General features: G+C 32.8%; 3 protein-coding genes across 3 annotated transcripts in view; 1 reads left to right on the forward strand and 2 right to left on the reverse strand.

The window, feature by feature from the left end:
- The window catches only part of CBG26825, a gene marked incomplete at both ends in the record, with an annotated part of 8,528 nt that extends 2,731 nt beyond the window's left edge, over positions 1–5,797 (reverse strand). Inside the window, 5 exons of the mRNA XM_045236227.1 lie at positions 1,395–1,780; positions 2,788–3,128; positions 4,857–5,141; positions 5,623–5,712; positions 5,760–5,797. Of these exons, the coding sequence (XP_045099734.1) occupies positions 1,395–1,780; positions 2,788–3,128; positions 4,857–5,141; positions 5,623–5,712; positions 5,760–5,797 (1,140 nt within the window). The remainder of the gene's footprint in view (positions 1–1,394; positions 1,781–2,787; positions 3,129–4,856; positions 5,142–5,622; positions 5,713–5,759) is intronic.
- A 282-nt stretch (positions 5,798–6,079) lies between these two features.
- On the reverse strand, positions 6,080–7,910 carry CBG26826 (the record flags this gene model as incomplete). The annotated part of the gene is made up of 4 exons (XM_045236228.1): positions 6,080–6,088; positions 6,116–6,174; positions 7,115–7,220; positions 7,749–7,910. 4 exons carry the CDS (start codon positions 7,908–7,910, stop codon positions 6,080–6,082), a joined length of 336 nt encoding a protein of 111 aa, XP_045099735.1.
- A 6,635-nt stretch (positions 7,911–14,545) lies between these two features.
- Positions 14,546–16,203, forward strand: part of CBG15618 — a gene marked incomplete at both ends in the record, with an annotated part of 11,184 nt that continues 9,526 nt past the window's right edge. The window contains 2 exons of the mRNA XM_045236229.1: positions 14,546–14,632; positions 15,585–15,780. Coding sequence (XP_045095750.1) covers positions 14,546–14,632; positions 15,585–15,780 — 283 coding nt within the window. The remainder of the gene's footprint in view (positions 14,633–15,584; positions 15,781–16,203) is intronic.

Here is a 16,203-nt window from a genome sequence, read left to right on the forward strand (position 1 = left end):
TCTAAAAGTCTGAAATTCTAAAATTCTAAAATTCTAAAATTCTAAAATTCTAAAATTCTGAAATTCTAAAATTCTAAAATTCTAAAATTCTAAAATTCTAAAATTCTAAAATTCTAAAATTCTAAAATTCTAAAATTCTAAATTCTAAAATTCTGAAATTCTAAAATTCTAAAATTCTAAAATTCTAAAATTCTAAAATTCTAAAATTCTAAAATTCTAAAATTCTAAAATTCTAAAATTCTGAAATTCTAAAATTCTAAAATTCTAAAATTCTAAATTCTAAAATTCTGAAATTCTAAAATTCTGAAATTCAAAAATTCCAAAATTCTAAAATTCTAAAATTCTAAAATTCTAAAATTCTAAAATTCTAAATTCTAAAATTCTGAAATTCTAAAATTCTAAAATTCTAAAATTCTAAAATTCTAAAATTCTAAAATTCTAAAATTCTAAAATTCTAAAATTCTAAAATTCTAAATTCTAAAATTCTGAAATTCTAAAATTCTAAAATTCTAAATTCTAAAATTCTGAAATTCTAAAATTCTAAAATTCTAAAATTCTAAAATTCTAAAATTCTAAAATTCTAAAATTCTGAAATTCTAAATTCTAAAATTCTGAAATTCTAAAATTCTAAAATTCTAAAATTCTAAAATTCTAAAATTCTAAATTCTAAAATTCTAAAATTCTAAAATTCTAAAATTCTGAAATTCAAAAATTCCAAAATTCTAAAATTCTAAAATTCTAAAATTCTAAAATTCTAAAATTCTAAATTCTAAAATTCTGAAATTCTAAAATTCTAAAATTCTAAAATTCTAAAATTCTAAAATTCTGAAATTCTAAAATTCTAAAATTCTAAAATTCTAAAATTCTAAAATTCTAAAATTCTAAAATTCTAAAATTCTAAAATTCTAAAATTCTAAAATTCTAAAATTCTAAATTCTAAAATTCTGAAACTCTAAAATTCTAAAATTCTAAAATTCTGAAATTCTAAAATTCTAAATTCTAAAATTCTGAAATTCTAAAATTCTAAAATTCTAAATTCTAAAATTCTGAAATTCTAAAATTCTAAAATTCTAAAATTCTAAAATTCTAAAATTCTAAAATTCTAAAATTCTAAAATTCTAAAATTCTAAAATTCTAAAATTCGAAAATTCTAAATTCTAAAATTCTGAAATTCTAAAATTCTAAAATTCTAAAATTCTAAAATTCTAAAATTCTAAAATTCTAAAATTCTAAAATTCTAAAATTCTAAATTTTTGAAAAATAGAAAAATGATTATTTTTGAAATATTTGAAAAATAAAAAAAATGTTGGGCATAATTTTGAAAATTTGAAAATTCTGTAAATCTCGAAAGCTACAGTGACCCTCAACCTCAATTATTAGTCCTTTTTACAAACCAACTTCCCGGCCTTCTTCAAATCCGACTTTTTCAACATCTTGATATCCTTCGGGTCCTTAAGCCCAAGTTTCTTCAACATCGCTTCCAATTCCTCAGTAGTCCTCCAGTTGGGAAGCTCCGCCCACTTCTTGTGCTGCCTCAAATTGTACACAATTCTCAAAATCTCCTCCTTCGATTTCCCATCCCAAATCAAATCCACCATATCTTGAACTGCCAGGAATTTCGTGGCTTCTGGATCCTCTTTTGTGATCTTCTCGAATAGTTTTGTGCATTCTTGAGCCCTGCTCATTGGCTCGGCTGGCGCGTCGGGCCCGTTTAACGCCGCGGCCAAATCAACGATGTTTTCGATACTGATGTGGGCGTAGATTTTGGAATCTTGAGATTCTGAAAAAAAGTATTTTCACTGTAAAGAATATAAAAATAGAACGCATTTCCTACAAAATGAGCCAGAAACCATCTTTCTAGCTCAAATTTGAGCCGAGATACGACCATTTCCAAGGGGAGGGTTAGAGACGCAGTGTGTCTCGTTTCTCTGCGTCTCTCACCCCAAAAACTCTAAATGGCCATACCTCGGCTCTAAATGATCGTAGAAATTTGATTTTTAATAGGTTTTAGTGGAAATTTTGAGTATTTTCACCTATATAAAATTTCTTATGAACATCATGGCCTAAATTTTCAAGTGGTGGCCTAGAAAACTCAAAACCTTAGTTTTCTTCCATTCTCATTAGTTTCCAACCTAAAATAGTATGAAATTTGAATTCGTCGCTAAAGAATGGTATCGAAAACTGTAAAACATAGCCCATGGCATAACTTTTCAACTGGTGGCCTAGAAAATCCAAAAACTCGGCCACCAAAATTTTTTTCTAATTTTTCAGGATTTCCGTGGTAGTTTTTGATAGGAAATCCGAATTTACCGTCTAAAACTAGCCTAGAAGACTATTTTCCCCAGTCGACGTAAGTCATGGCCTGACTTTCCAACTGGTGGCCTAGAAAATCCGAAAACTCGGCCATCACTTTTTTTTTGATTGTGGATAGTTTCTGGAGTAGTTTCTGATGGGAAATTCGGATTCCTCACCAAAACTAGCATAAAAAACCGTTTTCCCGATTCGAAATAGCTCATGGCCTAACTTTTCAACTGGTGGCCTAGAATTTTTAAAAACTCGGTCACCTAGGAATTTTCCCATTTTTCATGGTTCCCGGGATAGTTTTTGATGGGGAATTCGATTTGTTGAGTTTTATCTGATAAAAAAAATCAATTTTTGAGTGAAAACAGCATTTTACATTTGGTGGCCTAGAAAACTCAAGAGCTCGGCCACCTGGGAATTTTTTCGATGCTTTGCGTTTTTTTTTTGTGTCTAGGGTAACTTTTAGCGTAGATTTTGAATATCTACCTTTCAACTGCTGAATCTCCTTTCTCAACTCTTCAATCTTCTCATCCTTCTCCTCACGCAACTCTCTCAACCTCTCTTCCTTCAAATTCATCCACTCCTTCAATTCCAGATTCTTCCTCTTCTCATGTTCCAATTCCTCCTTCAGCTTCTTAATTTCATTCTGCATTTTCGTCTCGTCCTCTTCCATATCCTCCACTTTATCCTGAAGCGTTTCTACAGTATCCTCAAGCGTTCGATTCTTGGCAATCATCTCTTGGAAGTAGTCGGAGACATCGGTTCCGAATCGACCGACAAGATGGTTCTTCCCATCCATCATCATGTGGAATTGGTGCTCTTTGAGTCTGGAAAACAATATTTAGAAAGAGCTGAATTTACCCTGCAAAATGAGCTAAAAATCAAGTTTCTACTGTCATTCTGAGTCGAGTTACAGTCATTTTTAGGTGGAGGATGAGAGACGCAGTGTGTCTCGTTTCTCTGCGTCTCTCTTAAACTTCAAATCGCTATAATTTGCCTTAAAGTTGAGCTAGAAACTTGATTTTCGAAATGTTTTTCAACAACTTTATTTCATTTTTCAAATTGCCTTTCTATGTGTTTAACTTTGGAATTTTCAAACTTCATGGCTCCTTGAACAAAATTATTCAGAAAATCCTTAACTTTTTGCCTAGAGCCTGATCAATTCATATGATACTAATATCAGATTTAATCAGATATTTTGAAACAGCGAAAATTTCTAGTAATTACGGCAAAAAAAAGTAAGTTTCTATGATCATTATGAGTTGCGATACAGGCATTTTATAGTGAAGGGGTTAGAGACGCAGTGTGTCTCGTTTCTCTGCTTCTCTCACACCCAAAACTTCAAATGACTGTAACTCGACTCTAAATTGAGCTAAAAACTTGATTTTTGATGGGTTTTTGATGGAAATTTTCTGTATTTTTCACATAAATTAATTGTTTTGAGAAAAATTTGAGAGAACGGTAGTTCCAGACCTGTAGTGGAAGATTTGAAATTGAGAAAATTTGAAATTTGAAACAAAAAAAACATTTTTAGTAATTTCCTCCAAAAATCAAGTTTCTACAATCATTTTGAGCCAAGATACAGTCATTTGAAGTGTCTCGTTTCTCTGCGTCTCTAACCGCAAAACTTCCAATTCTCATAACTTGGCTCAAAGTCATCGTAGAAACTTGATTTTTTAAAGGATTTTGAATGAAAGTTTGTGTATTTTTCTTCTTTTTAAGAGAACTAGTTCAAATCATGGTCTAACTAAACATCCATACATCTACAATTTTGGAATCTTTGAATTTCGAGGATCTATCTCAATTCACGGGTCCTTTTAGTGAATTTATTTGAAAATCCTTAATTTTTTGCCTAGGGACTGGTGAATTCAGATAATAACAATACCAATTTTAATAAGAAATTTTGAAAAAGTAAAAATTTCTAAAAGAAAGTTTTTGAAGTTAGCGACGCAGAGAAACGAGACACACTGCGTCTCTAGCTCCCAAAACTTCAAATGACCATAACTCGGGCCAAAATTGTCGTAGAAAGCTGATTCTTAGCTCATTTTGATGAGGATTACTCAGGTTTTTGGAAAAATTACAAATCTTAAAAAATGAGCGCTGTCTGCGTCTCTAGTCTTCAACATTTCAAATGGCTATAACTCGGCTCAAAATGGTCGTAGAAACTTGATTTTTAGAGGGTTCTGATAAAATCATTGCGAGCACAAATACCGTAGTAGTTCAATATATTACAAATTTCAATTTGCAATTTTGAAACAGTAAAAACTTCAGAAAAATTTCTGACAAAAATCAAGTTTCGGTCATTTTGAGTCAAGATACGGCCATTTGAAGTTTTAGGCACACTAATTTTTCACGTACGGAACGGTGAACCCATAGAATACCAATTTTAACTTGAAAATTTGGAACAGGAAAAACTTATAGTAACTTTCAAGAAAAATTGAAACTGTGTTATGATAAAAAAGCTAAACATTCTCTACTTTTTCCAATGGCCATAACTAGGCTCAAAATTGAGCTAGAAACTTGATTGTTGGCTAGTTCTGTAACTAAATCCTTACCTAAAAATCTCCTCCTGACTCTTGTTCTCCTTCTCCAAATGTCGATTCTCCCTCTCCAACGCCGAGATCTTCTCCTTTTTCACTGCCAACTCTCGTCTCAGACTTTGAACTCTCCAATCCACAGACTTTTGCTCATTTTTCTGCTCCAACGATTTTTCAATCACTCCAATCAGATTATCGAAATTCTTATTGATCATTCGATTCTCTTTTACAGTGCTCAATTGAAAGTTCAGAATTTGCATATCCTTGCGTTCGAGCTCCTCGATGATATGGTGCATTTTTTGGCTGGAAATTTTTGGAGGTTGTGTAAAATTTTATGCTGAGCAATTTTGTAGTTGACAACTTTCTTCTACCTATGGTGCTTTTTGAGACATGCGCCTTTAAAGAAGAGCTCTTATAGAACAAAGGGGGGGGAGCTCAGAAGGAAGTGCACACTTTAAAAGCGCACATCTCAAAAAATACAGTATCTAGAAAGAAGTTCTTAACCCGAATATGTACATAATTTTAATATTAAGCTGAGCAATTTTGCAGTTTACAACTTTTTACTAGCTACCGTAGTTTTTGAGATATGCGCCTTTAAATTGGAACCTCCTTTCTAAGCCCCTCCTTGCTCTGTAGGTGGTCCTTTTTTCAAAGCCGCGTATCTCAAAACGTACGGAACCTAGGAAAAAGTGGTCGACTACAAAATTGCTCAGCATAAAATTTTTAACAATCCTCTACTAAAATTATGTGTGTCCGGATGTCCAGATATTCTCAAAAAACTCACTTTTGCAGCATACTCTCTGTTTGGGTCTCGAGAAGCTTGTGAAGGCGTTTGATCTCCTGTTCCCTTTGCTCCGCTTCATTTCTTAGTTCTCTGAAATTACAGTAATCTTTTTCTCCGAAACATGTCTGTTCACTTACTCTCTTGTCTTTACCCGTCCGGATCTGATCGACAACATTTCTTAAGCTCCTGAGATGACTCTGAAAATTTTGAAATTTCAAATTTGAAAAAAAATCTGGCGGCAAATTTAAAAATTCAAAAAAATGCAACAAAAAAATAGATACAAAGGTATAGAACAAGGGGTGGAAACCTTGGAAAATTGAAAAAAAATTAAAAATTAAAAATTAACAAATAATTTTTTTATTAGTTTTTAAAAAATCAAGATCTGGGGAATTATGAGGGAATCGGGAGAAATCGGGATCATGAAATGGAATGGGGATGACGTCATCATGCGAAGAAATTAGTTCTTCTTTTCTGGCTGGGGCGCCTTTGGCGCGTTCTTTCGCTTTTCTGCCTGTTTTTTTGCGTCTTCAATTACATCTTCCCATTCTTCTTCTGAAAAATAGTGATTTTCAGACTTTTGAATTTGTTTTCAGATGTCAAAATGCAAAACATCAAATTCCCCATCAAAAACTACCCTAGAAACCATTAAAAATCATGATTTTTGATGGTGGCCGAGTTTTTGAATTTTCTAGGCCATCGGTTGAAAAGTTAGGCCATGAGCTATTAAAGCAGTTTTCAAGGCTAGTTTTCAGCATGAAATTCAAATTTCTTATCAAAAACTACTCCAGAAAACATGGAAAATCAGAAAGCTCCTAGGTGGCCGAGTTTTTGAAAATTCTAGGCCGTCATTTGGAAAGTTAGGCCATGAGTTATTGAGGCAGTGTTCAAGACTAGTTTTTGACGGGAAATTCGAGCTCCCCATCGGAAACCACCCCGGCAACCATAAAAAACGGAGAAATTCCTAAGGGGCCGAGTTTTTGGGTTTTCTAGGCCACCACTCGGAAAGTTAGGTCATGAGTTATTAAAGTCAGTTTTCTAGGCTAGTTTTTGACGAGAAATTTGAATTTCTCATCAAAAACTTCCATGGAAACCATGAAAAACTGAAAATTTTGAAGGTGGCCGAGTTTTTGAATTTTCTAGGCCACCACTTGGAAAGTTAGGCCATGAGTCGTGTTTGATGGTTTTTAGGCTAGTTTTTGACGAGAAATTTGAATTTCCCATAAAAGACTACACAGAAAACCAAAAAATCAAAAAATCCATGGTAACCGAGTTTTTGGAAATTCTAGGCCATTATTTGGAAAGTTAGGCCATGAGCTGAAAAAAATAGTTTTCTGGACTAGTTCTCAGCGTAGAGTTCAAATTTTTGGTTTTTTTTCGCTTGAAAATCGATGAAATTTTTAAAAATGTCTAGAAATTTCTAGAAAAACCCTAGGATATTGCTATTTTCATGCACTGGGGCGCTTTGGTCGCGTTTTTTCGAGCTTTGACTCACCGAACAGGTTCAAAGTGTCTGCATCGTCATCATCATCAAACATATAGTCTTCACCATCCGAGCACGAAGAATCCAGGTCATACTGAGCAATTCTGGCTCTCATGGCCTCCTGAGCATTGTCGCCTTGTTTCTCTGAAATTTGGATTTTTGGGCTTTAAATGGATTTTTTTGACTTCAAAACTTGAAAAATTTCTAGGCCACCATTTGAAAAGCTAGGCCATTATCGATTTTTGGGGGTTTTTGGGGTAGTTTTCAGTGAGGAATTTGAATTTCGCAGTTTGTTTTAAACTAGGGATTTCATAAAATCTCTGAAAATGTGAATTCAAAGATGTTCAGTTTTTTTTTCAAAAAAATTTTTTAAATAAAATTTTGGAGCTACCGTAACCCAACGAAATTTGAAGAGAATTTAGGCATGTTTATACTCATTTTGAAGCTCTAAAACAGGCAAATTCAAAAATGTTATTTATTGCTCATTCGCCCCTTTTTGAGATAGGTTACTGTAGCTTTTCCGTGCAGATACCCAATTGAACGTATCTTTGCTCAAAATGGACTAAATACAATGATTTTTAGCTCATTTTGAAGGATTAAAACGTACAAATTGAATTTGTAAAAGACTACAATAATTCTGAAGAACTGACTTACCAGCCTCCTTTTTGAAGTGATCAATTGTCATTTGGTTCAGATTATTGGACAGAAAATCAGTTGCTTTCTGCAATTTCGCCATTTGCTCCTTCTTTGACATTTTTTTGGTTTCCGGTTTTTTGATTTCCGGTTTCTTGTCGGAGGTTGATTCCATGGTTCTAAAAAATCAGAAAATACAAAAAAAATGGATGAAAACTGAGCGAAAAGAGCGAAAATGAGAGAGCGACGTACAGTAGTACCCCAGGGTACAGTAATTGGGCTGAAAGCAAATTCATAAATTGTGTCTTTTTATAAGCCTAAAAAAGAGACTAATCATGACTAGGCTTGAACGAAATTCAGCCAAAATTTCAAAGAAAATCTGAAATTTTGGATCTCATTCCGAAAAAAAAAGAGTATATCTCAAAAACTACTGTAGCTTCAAAAAAATTGTCAACTACAAAATTGCTCAGCATATAATTTCCAATCAGTTTCCTATTGAAAATATTTTTTAGCTATTCCCCTTCTCCAGATACATCCTCTGTCGTCAAGTCCACAATAACGCGTGTGGACGCACCCACGCGCAATTGCACACTTTGCTTGCACAAGTTGTTTCTCGAGAAGGAAAGGAGCTAGAACAAAAGTTTTAAGAGAAAATTTGTAGGAAATTTTATGCTGAGCAATTTTGTAGTTAACAACTTTCCTGCAGCTTTACTTGTTTTTGAGATATAAGCAAAAGAAGGCTTATCTGTAATTTTACATACCCGAGCTTAGCAAGCTTAAAATAAGTTTGGCGAGTTTAAAATAAGTCTAGGAAGTCTCTCGATTTTTTATCATAAAACTCGATTTTTCTAGTAATCTTCCAAGTCTAAAAAGTACTCTAAAAAGCTCAAAAAATTTCCTTAAAAACCTAAAAAAGCCAAAAAACCTCAATCGTAATCGAACCTAGAAACATTTTTGATGTTTCAATTTTGAAACATAAACTTCATTGAATCGAAAACCTCAATTCACAAAGCGTTTTCACAAACCTAAAATATCCTGAAAATGTTCTTAAAATTTCGAAGTTTTTCAAGCTTATTCGACCTTAAATTACACTGTAATTAAGCCTAAAAATGTCCTAGAAGGCTATATAAATGAACTTAGGAACTCAAAATTGCCCTAAAAATTTGAACTTTTTCAAGCCCAAAACAGGCCTGGAATGTCTTAGAGCCTATTTTTAAAAATTAAGCTTTATTATAGCTAATTAAGCCTAATTATTTCTGGGACTTCTCAGGGATCTTGGCATCGCTCCTAGTGTCCTGAACATGTCCTTAAAACTCTAAAATTGGCATAAAAAGTTAGGGATTTTACGGCTTAAAATAGGTTTGGACTAGGCCTAAACTGAGTCGGGGATCTTTTTTAAACCTATCCTACAATGATTCTCACACCAATTAAGCTCCTTATCAATTGACAAAGGGTTCATGTTCTCTACTAATCAATTCTCTCTTCTCCTCAACAAAACAAGAAGAAGAGGAAGAAGACAAAACACACAATAATACGTATGGAAGAAGGACGACGGACGGCTATATGCTGCTGTCGAGAAAAAACACTCTCTCTCTCTCTTTTTCTCTAACTCTCTTCGTCCCGCACACTCTCTCGTCAGTGCCGAGCGTCTAAAAGGTCGAACGGACGAATGGTGCAAACGTGGCAGAGAAGGGAAGTTAGAGAGAGAGAGAGGGGGGGGGGTGAGAGACGCAGAGGAAATGTGTTTCGTTGGAGGGGTTATGTTGTCTAGCGGTGCGTTGGTGCCTGATGGGGTGGTGGCTGACTTGATGAAGAGAGTGTGGAATACGGAGAGAGTGCTAGACAGAAAGGAGAGCAGATAACGATTGGTGGGGAAGGCCGGGTGGAAAGACACCGGCGTATTTAGTTATTAGCAAAGAGAGAGAGAGAGAGTGGAGAGGATACCTGGACGGACAAGTATCTTTTGAAGGGGAAAAAGAGCAAAAAATGGACCATTTTTAACGATTTTGAGTCGCATTCTTGAGACTCGGGATTCTGAGAAATAGAGATTTTTTTAAAGTAACAAAAAAGCGCCGAACTTTGCTCTAGAATTCAGAAAAAATTAAGTTTCTAAGACGATTTCGAGCCGAGATACGACTATTTTAAGGTTGAGGGCTAGAGACGCAGTGTGTCTCGTTTCTCTGCGTCTCTCACCCCGAAATCTTTGAATGACCATAACCCGGCTCAGAATCGTCGTCGTAAGTTGATTTTTGAAGGATTTTGACGGAAATTTTGTATATTTTTTATCCAGATGATTTGTCAACAAAAACTACATCATCATGTGGAATTGTTGTTCTTTGAGTCTGGAATGAAATGTGTGAGATTTGGTATCATAAAAACAAACTTCACATTTCCTACAAAATAATCTAAAAATCAAGTTTATAGGACAATTTTGAGCCGAGTTACGGGCATTTGAAGTTATAGGGCTAGCGACGCAGTGTGTCTCGTTTCTCTGCGTCTCTCACCCTCAAAACTTCAAATGACCATAACTCGGCTCAAAATGGTCGTAGGTTATTAATCCCTTTTGGGGTCTCGACTAGAATTTTGTGTTCTTTTCAGAATATGTAGACTTTTTCAACAAAAATATTTTTTTTTTGATTTTCACGTTTTTTTTTGAAAATCAGATATTGAGGTTGAAAAACTTCGAACAATGCTGTAATCCGGAGAAAGAGGCTTTTGAGAAAAAAACTATTGGAAATTTGAGGTTTTTGGACATATGTAGGAGTATTAGCTTTCAGAAGAATTTTTCAAAAATTTGTAAAAAAAATTGAAACAGTAATTTTTCGAAAAACATTTTTTCCGAATTTCAGGACTTCTGAAAATACGGACCTAGAAAAAAAAATCAAAGTGTGGGAAACTGTAAATTTCGAATTTTTGAAAGGATTTTTAGACATTTTTAATGAAATTTATTTTTAAAAAACTTTTTTACAAAAAACTAAATTTTTCTGTTTCAAAATTTTCTATCAATCGTTTTGCATATTTTGAAGACACTATTGAAGCGAAAATTGTTAAAACTTTTAAAAACTTTTAATATCGAAAAATTTTTTTTTCAAAGAAACTAGATATAACAACATTTTTTGAAACAGTAATTTTTTTGATTTTCGGAAATTCGAAAAAGTGAAAAATGTTTAAAGGTGGTGTACGGTGAAATTTTTGTATTGCATCAAAATGTGCAGAAATGCATGTAGATTGACATAAAAATAAAGAAAAAGTTCAAAAAAAATTCTTTCATCGAGAAAAACGCATCGAAAAATACGCTGAAAGCCCTTAGGGACGAGGTTTTTTTCTAGGCCGCCCGGTGAGTAAAAGCGCGCGAATTCAAACTTTTAAAATTTTTTCGCTCGTTTTCACAGTTTTTTTCAAATTTTCCGATGTATCTGGAAAAAAAAATTGACAAAAACCTAGAAAACTCTTGAAAAAACCGAAAAAAAAGTGAAAACGAGCGAAAAAATTTTAAAAGTTTGAATTCGCGCGCTTTTACTCACCGGGCGGCCTAGAAAAAAACCTCGTCCCTAAGGGCTTTCAGCGTATTTTTGGAGGCGTTTTTCTTCGATGAAAGAAGTTTTTTGGAATTTTTTCTTTAGTTTTATGTCAATCTACATGCATTTCTGCACATTGTGATGCAATAAAAAATTCCACGGTACACCACGTTTAATTTTCAATTTAATTTTTTAAATTCCGACTCAAATTCCGACTCGTCAGTAAAAAATCGTCGAAATATTTTCTTTTAATAAAAATTTAAAACAGAAAATTTCAAAATTTTTTTCTCAGATTTTTCGAATTTTTAATTTAAAAAACCTTTTTTTTTTGAAACCCCTTTTTCTAACTTTCGAAAAAAACAATAATACCGAAATTAGCGAATTTTCAATTTATTGAAATTTTAAAAAATTCTATTGAAACAGTAATTTTTTGGAAATTTCATAAATTCAAAAAGAGAAAAGTTCTTCGAAATTTTGATTTTCTTTTTTGACATTTTTGGACCCAACATAAAATATTTTGAACATTATAATCCCAAAAAATTTATTTAGTACTTTTTCCTCTCTGAAAAAGTTTGCTAAGCAACTTTTCCTCTCTCTTTCACGCAAAAACCAAATTTCTAGCTCACTTTTGAAGCGAGTAATAGTCTTATTTGCTGCGAGGGCGCAGGCAGCGAGAGGTGATAAGCGACGCGCGCCGCTGACCACCTCCGTCTGACCGCGCCCTGGGAACAAATCGATCTCTATTACTCTTGTCCGAAATCAATGCACATTACGGCCGAGAAAACAACGGTGGGCGGAGCTTAGCTCCCACAGAGAGAACACTACTGTATTTTTCAAATTATTGCATGCGCCTTTAATACAGTACCTCAACATTTATCGAGTTTCTGCCTTTTTCTCTTATTTTTCGCTTGTTTCTGTCTGATTTTGTGTAATTCTTATAAATCTTTAATTATTTTACTTATAAAATAGAAAAAACAGCAAAAAGGGCCCAAAATAAAAAAAACGCCCGAGGTACGGTATTTAAAGGCGCATGCATCCATTTGTTGTTTTTGCTGTGCGACCGACGATGCGATTTTGAGTAAATTTTCGGCCGCAACGTGCATTGATTTCGGACGAGAGTAATAACTCGCTTCAAAATTGAGCTAGAGACTTGATTTTTGTTGGGAAATGAGCAGAATTCGTTGCTTCATATTTTCAAGGAGACTTGAGACGCAGACAGTTAGAGTGTCAGCGTCTCTAACCTTCAAAACGTTGAATGCTTATAACTTTACTCCTAGAAGGATTAGAAAAGTGATTTTTGTTGCAAATTGCATCCAATTTGATGGGTTTTCAGAATTTTATGTTTTCAAACGATATAGACGAGTATCTTCTGAGCTAGAAGGTCGTAAAGTCGGAGCTTCAGATAACCTGAAAAAAATTTGTCAATTTTTTGATGTTTTACATATTTTATTTCAAATTCTTACAATTTTATCCATTTTTCGTCTGAAAATATCGAAAACGACCTAAATTTTGGTTTTCGCCGAAATTTTCATTTTTCAGGTTTTCCCTGATTTTTGTCGGATAAACTTTTTTATTATTTTTATTGCTTCTTATTTCATTTTTCTCTTCAAAACCTAAAAATTACAGCTATTTTCAGCGAATTTCAGCCAAAAATCGAAATTCTTCGTTTCAGTTTCATTTCCACCGATTTTCGCATATTTTCCATGAGATTTTCAAAATATTAATGTATTTCAACAATTCTAGCACAATTTTTAATCCGAAAATCTCGAAAAAATCTGCAAAAAACCATCGAAAACAATGCGTCACACTTGTTTATGCCATGAATTCAGGTGTAGATTTACGGTAAACAAGGCGCGCTAGGCGGGATAGCGGAGTGTCGTACTGGCGAAAAAAACAAGTTGCTATTTGGCTGGAATTTCAGCGGATTTTCAGGATTTTTATCGATTAAACGGATAGGAAAATGGAACATCTGGAAAAATATTGTTTTTAAAAACTATCTTGAAAGTTTTTAGGCCGGAAAAATTGATAAATTTTGGTTTAAAAATAGAATATATATTTCTGGAATTTTGAGCTAAAAACCTCAACTTTGGGGCTAAAAATTGTTTTAAAAAAGCCCTAATTTTTAAAAATGACAGAAAGAAATCTTTGAAAGTTTGAGAAAATTTGATTTTTCGAAAAAAAAATTTTATCAAAAAAATTTTTTTTCAATTTTTCAAATTTCTTTCCTTTAAAACCATTAAGCCAAAGTTCTCAATTAGTGTGCCAAATGACCCAAAAAAACAAGAGAAAAAGAACTTCCGTTTATGCCATAAACAACCACGCATTTGATAAGGTTTCTCGTTTCTCTGCGTCTCTTCAAAATCTCTTATCTCTTTTTGTTTTTGAAGACTTGTAAACAAGGTAATTTTGGTGGCTACGAAAACTACGAGGACGTTTTTATCCGAATTTTTTTCCTTTTTTTGTCTTATTCAGTTTTTTTATTTTGTTCAAATTTCGTAGAATTTTTTTTCTATATTTCTGAAAAACTGAAAATCGGAAATTTCATTTTAAAAAATTTGCGAAAATTTGCAAAAATTACAAATTACTGTAATCAGGAATTTGAACATTTGAATGACCAATTTTCCGAAAATTTGAAATTTCAAAAAAAAAATCGGAAAGTTCCCAAATTCAGAATTTTCGGAAGTGTCGATTTTTCTAGAATTCCGTTTTCAGAATTTTTAGAAATTTCGAATTTTCTAGAATTTTGAATTTTCAAAAAAATCTGAAATTTGAATTTTCCAAAATTTTCTGAAAAATTGAATGTGGAAATCTAAAAACCGTAGAAATCTAGAATCAAAATTGAAAATTTCTGGAATTCTAAAATCTAAATTTTTGAATTTCGGAATTTCAGTGAATTTACATTTTCCAGAATTTCAAAATTTCAGAAAATCTGAATTTTTGTAAAATCTGAAAAATTTGAAAATCTAAAACTCCAGAATCTCAGTTTTTGAAAATTTCGAGTTTCCTACAATGTCGAATATCCAGGAAACCTGAAATTTTTTAAATATCTTCAAATTCAAAATTTTCAAAAATGTCGCTTATCTGAAAATCTTGAAATTCTGGAATTCCAAATTTTCCTTAATCTGAAACTCCATAATCCTCCCCTTTTCACTAATTTTCTTAAAATCTGAAAATCTGAAAAACAATTTTATATGTCCCAATTTCCCAAATTTGTTCTATTTTTGCCAGACTCATTCCCCGGTTACCCAATTTTCTAGAAATTTGTCCACCAATTCCAATTCAAAACTTCCAAATGTCTTCAGAAACAAGAATGGACACTCAGAAGACTCCAATGGACTTCAAGTTCATCGCTCGTCTAGGCGAAGGAGCCTACAGTCAGGTGAGTCGAATTTAAAGGCGTATAACTTGCTTCAAAATCTAAATTTTTGAAAAACTCATATTGGAAAATATAGGATTTGAAAAGAGCTTCCAAATGATATAAAACATGGCCACATTCCAAAAATAGTTTCAAAAATTGAAGAGACACTTCAAATCGATTCTTCGAAAACATCGAATTTTGGAACATAGTCTTGTTATATATCATTTTGAAGCTCTTTTCAAGTTCTATATTTTCCACTTTAAAATTCTTGAAAATAACAATTTTTAAGAAATTTAAAAGCCAATGCATAATCATTCCTTTTAATTAAGCCATCGGTTGGCAGCCGAAATTTCCAACAGCGTAGAAAATTCGAAATGGAAAATGTAGAACTTGAAAAGAGCTTCAAAATGATATGAAACAAGACCACATTCCAAAATCCGATATTTCAAAAAATTCAGATTTCAAGTGTCTTTTCAATTTTCATACCAACCATATTTTATATCATTTCGGAGCTCTTTTCAAATCCTACATTTTTCAATTTGCGTTTTCAAAAAATATCAAATTTGGAGCATTTTCTGAGCTCATCAACATTATTCGTAAACTTTTTGCAAGAACTATGAAATTTTTGTTTTCCTGTTTCAAAAACTTTTAATAACACATTCTTTTCTTGAGCGTAGTTCTGATCACCTCCGGTTTTTGAATCATTAAATCCCTTTAAATCATTATTTTCAAAAAAGTCAAAATGAGAAATATAGAACACGAAAAGAGCTTCAGAATGATATAAAACATGACCACACTCCAGATTTCCATACTTCTAGAAATTTCAATTTTAAATGTCTTACCAACTTTCAAACCTAGCCTCGTTTTATATCATTTTGTAGCTCTTTTCAAGTCCAATATTTTCCAATTTGAATTTTTTTTTAAATTCCAAATCTTAATCAAGTTATGCGCCTTTAAATGTAACTATTTCCAGGTGTTTCGATGCCGCGAAGTGGGCACCAATGCCACTTTTGCCATCAAGGTTCTTGAAAAAGAGCATTTGATGAAGCACCAGAAAATGGGAGCTATTATTCGGGAAAAGAAGATTCTGGAGTTTATGACTAAAGATCTCAATGGACACCCCTTTATAAGCAGTCTGTATTCCAATTTTGAGGATAAGGATCGCATTTGTAAGTTTAGATTTTTTTTTTCGATTTTAAAGATTTTTTTGGAATTTTGAAGTCTGAAAAATATCTTAAAATCCATAAATTAAGTATTTAGTTCACTTCCAAAAATCCAAAAAAAAATTCTGAAAATAGTTAGTTTGAAAATTCATGAAAATTCGAAAAATCCAAAAAATCCCGTAAAATCCGATTTGAAAGTTTTTTATTCGGACAATTACATGAGAATTTTTCAAGAAAAATTCCTACAGTAACCCCACCCCTTCTTTTTTTGTTGAAATTTCAGAAAATCTGAAAAATGCGACTTTTCAAAAAACGATTGACAAAAATCAGCATTTTCAGAAAGGATGGCCTAGAAAAACCAAAGCCTAGGCCACTAGTTACAGATGTCTAGGACACAGTATTAAGTGCTCGGCTCCGCGTCACTTCGAA

Source organism: Caenorhabditis briggsae, assembly GCF_000004555.2.
Source record: "Caenorhabditis briggsae complete genome, chrIV, whole genome shotgun sequence".
NCBI lineage: Eukaryota > Metazoa > Nematoda > Chromadorea > Rhabditida > Rhabditidae > Caenorhabditis > Caenorhabditis briggsae.